Source organism: Lolium rigidum, chromosome 7, assembly GCF_022539505.1.
Source record: "Lolium rigidum isolate FL_2022 chromosome 7, APGP_CSIRO_Lrig_0.1, whole genome shotgun sequence".
Classification (NCBI taxonomy): domain Eukaryota; kingdom Viridiplantae; phylum Streptophyta; class Magnoliopsida; order Poales; family Poaceae; genus Lolium; species Lolium rigidum.
The window spans coordinates 306126572-306129172 of record NC_061514.1 but is presented as its reverse complement, the minus strand read 5'-3'; the positions used below and the strand labels follow the sequence as shown (position 1 = coordinate 306129172).

Sequence of the window (2601 nt, the reverse complement as noted above, 5' to 3'; positions counted from 1 at the left end):
TTAAAGGGCAGCCGGCGGCACATGTAAACGTAGGAACTAGTAGTAGGAAGTAAGGTAGGTCTAGTTAGAGCAATGGCCTTCCTCTCGTGCATCGTCGCCTCCCTCTTCCTCCTATGCGTATTCCTCTTCATCCAAGTTCAAGATGTGTGATTTTTCCCACCTCCGGCGGCCGGATTCGCAGCGGCGCCGCTATATTCTTGTGGCTGGGAATGATCCCCATCGGCGATTAAGATGCTGAGGCCGGATTCGCGGCGGTGCCGCTAGATTTACAGTGCTTGTGCGCACCGGCGCCGTCGACGGCGGGGAGCTGCTGCTGCCAGAGCAAAAAAAGCGTCTTCCCCGAGTTGAAGCCGCCAGCCACCGCTCCGGCTTGTTGCTGCTGCCGAGCAACATCGCTATGGCTGGACGCGTCTTCCCCTGAAGATGTACGCAGACAAGAGAGAGGGGATCTATGTGGTGAACGGGGAAGGCAACCTGGACGGCCTCATCATGCGCGGGCACATCATCGCCAAGCTCGTCTATGAGCTGCCGTGGTACTTCAACGGTGTCATCCCCTTGTCGCAGAACAACATGTTAGGTAAGATCAGGATTTCTCTTGCTTTTTTGTCCTTACAATTCCTCCTTAATTTGAGCAAATCGGAGCTTTAATGGAGTACTCCGTATGTTCTGCTTGGTGCAATGGGTTTCAAGTTTCAAAATTGAAGTTTGTTTCATTTGAAAATATTCCATATACATGATTGAAGCACTGAGGAGTATGGTTGATCTACCACCTCTCGAAGCAAAACTAAAAGCATTTTCTAAAAGGAGTAAGATATCTGATGCTGAGATTATTGATTGCTTGGTTCTGCATAAAAGGAGTAAGATATCTCCTTCTACATTGGTCTGTACCAGAATAAAAGGAGTACTCCTATATTGTTGCTTTGTTCTGCATAAAAGGAGTACTGCATCTGCATCAGTATAGGATTTGATTTCCTTCTAGGAGTACTGTATCTTGTCGATGAATAGGATTTGATCTTTTATTGTTACCTCGGTCAAAATATCAAAATAAGTTGACCTACAGAGCTATGTGCTTAACTAAGTCAGCATATTACAGGAGCTGGTGAGAGAATGCATTGCCATGTTTAAAATAAGATCTGAACTAGGGAGTATTTATAAAACATTATTTTGGCTGTAGGACTGAATTTGGATTTGCTGTTTGGATGTTCGACAAGCTTTACAAAATACTCCTAAACAGTATTTGGTTGTAGGACTGAAGTTGGAGTACTTGCTATGTTCGTTGGTTTTGTTAAATTAAAAATACGGAGTATGTATTTTTTAAAAACAGGAGTACTTTGACTTAAATAATTGTGTGAGCGCATGCAAAACAGTGGCTTCTCATCACTGTACCAAACAATGATCTCTCTGAGTCTCTCGGGCAGGCTGTAGATGGCGAAGGGAAACTTATTAACGGAGGTAGAGGTAGAGAGATCAGAGTGAGACAGTGAAACTTGCTTGGTTCTGTAGTGCAGTGTAGGATTTGATCTTTTACTGATTGCTTGGTTCTGTAGTGCAGTGCAGTCTGCAGTCTGTTGTTGCTGGCATGGAAGTATATAACCCAATATAAAGAAATGATCTCGGACAGAGTTAGTATGCGAGTTTACCCTTAAATGTTGCATACATGCTGTGAGTAAAATAGCTTCAGTCTAGCAGCACATATAACATTGTGCAAAACGTTAGCTGAAATTTGAAACTTCACTTTTTTTGTTACCCAGTCTGCAGTATTTCATAGTGTAGCAATGCAACAGCAAGTTATTGCTATAGCAAATGTTGCCCCAAGAGGGGATTAAATCTAGTGCATCGTTAAGGAAGAGCGGATCCATGGACATTCTACAGGAAAGATTGTGCACAACTATTGTTTGCTTAATCCATGGAATCCAAAACTATTGTGCACAACTGTTTTGAAATGCCCTCTGTACATACTGTGTTCGATTCATGAATGAAAAGGGTTGTGCTTACATGAATGAATAAGGGCTCTGCTTACAGTTACATGAATGAATAAGGACTATGATTACTATAATTAATGAATATTTACAGCAAGTAAGTACAGTACTCTGCTTCATCGACAAACCAACTCTAATTTCATTACATTTAAATTTCATTACAGTTACAGTTAAATTTCACACAAGATACACAATATTGATCTCAATTTGTGATGCAGATTGCAGGATACCTCCGCTTCATCAACTAGGGAGGAGAAGATGGGCCGGTGGCGCCGGCATCCTTGAGGCGGACACATGGGCTTAGGAGGCGAGCAGAGACTGGCGGCGAGGGGCGAGCTCGAGGCAGTGGCCGGCGGGAGAAGGTTGCAGGTGCGGCCGCCAGGGTGGGAGTAGATGTTGGCTAATCAATAGATTCGTGCAGCGAGTTGAAGTTGATGCGAGTGTGTCAATTGATTTTTGTCCAACCATCAGCCGTCAACTGCGTGGGAGTTTTCCTTGGAAGATAAGATCGGACGAATGTTCATAAGGGTATGGGGAGTTGAGATCTCTAAGGAGATGAATGTTGTGTGGGCAGGCGCTAGATGGGCAAAGTTTGCTTCTAATCAGGCACGGATGGTGGGTG

The 2601-nt window shown here is 44.1% G+C and overlaps 1 protein-coding gene across 1 annotated transcript; it reads left to right on the top strand.

The window, feature by feature from the left end:
* The first annotated feature begins 350 nt into the window (after positions 1 to 350).
* On the top strand, positions 351 to 2307 carry LOC124670097 (SNF1-related protein kinase regulatory subunit gamma-1-like). The gene is made up of 2 exons (XM_047206603.1): positions 351 to 577; positions 2198 to 2307. Exons 1-2 carry the CDS (start codon positions 424 to 426, stop codon positions 2281 to 2283), a joined length of 240 nt encoding a protein of 79 aa, XP_047062559.1. The 5' UTR covers positions 351 to 423; the 3' UTR covers positions 2284 to 2307.
* The last annotated feature ends 294 nt before the right edge of the window (positions 2308 to 2601 follow it).

What these genes read in the sequence shown, in the direction of transcription:
- LOC124670097 (XM_047206603.1), top strand. Translation starts at nt 424, where the DNA reads ATGTACGCAGACAAGAGAGAGGGGATCTATGTGGTGAACGGGGAAGGC. An exon ending in GTCGCAGAACAACATGTTAG is followed by an intron (nt 578 to 2,197) that starts GTAAGATCAGGA and finishes TTTGTGATGCAG; the next exon opens with ATTGCAGGATACCTCCGCTT.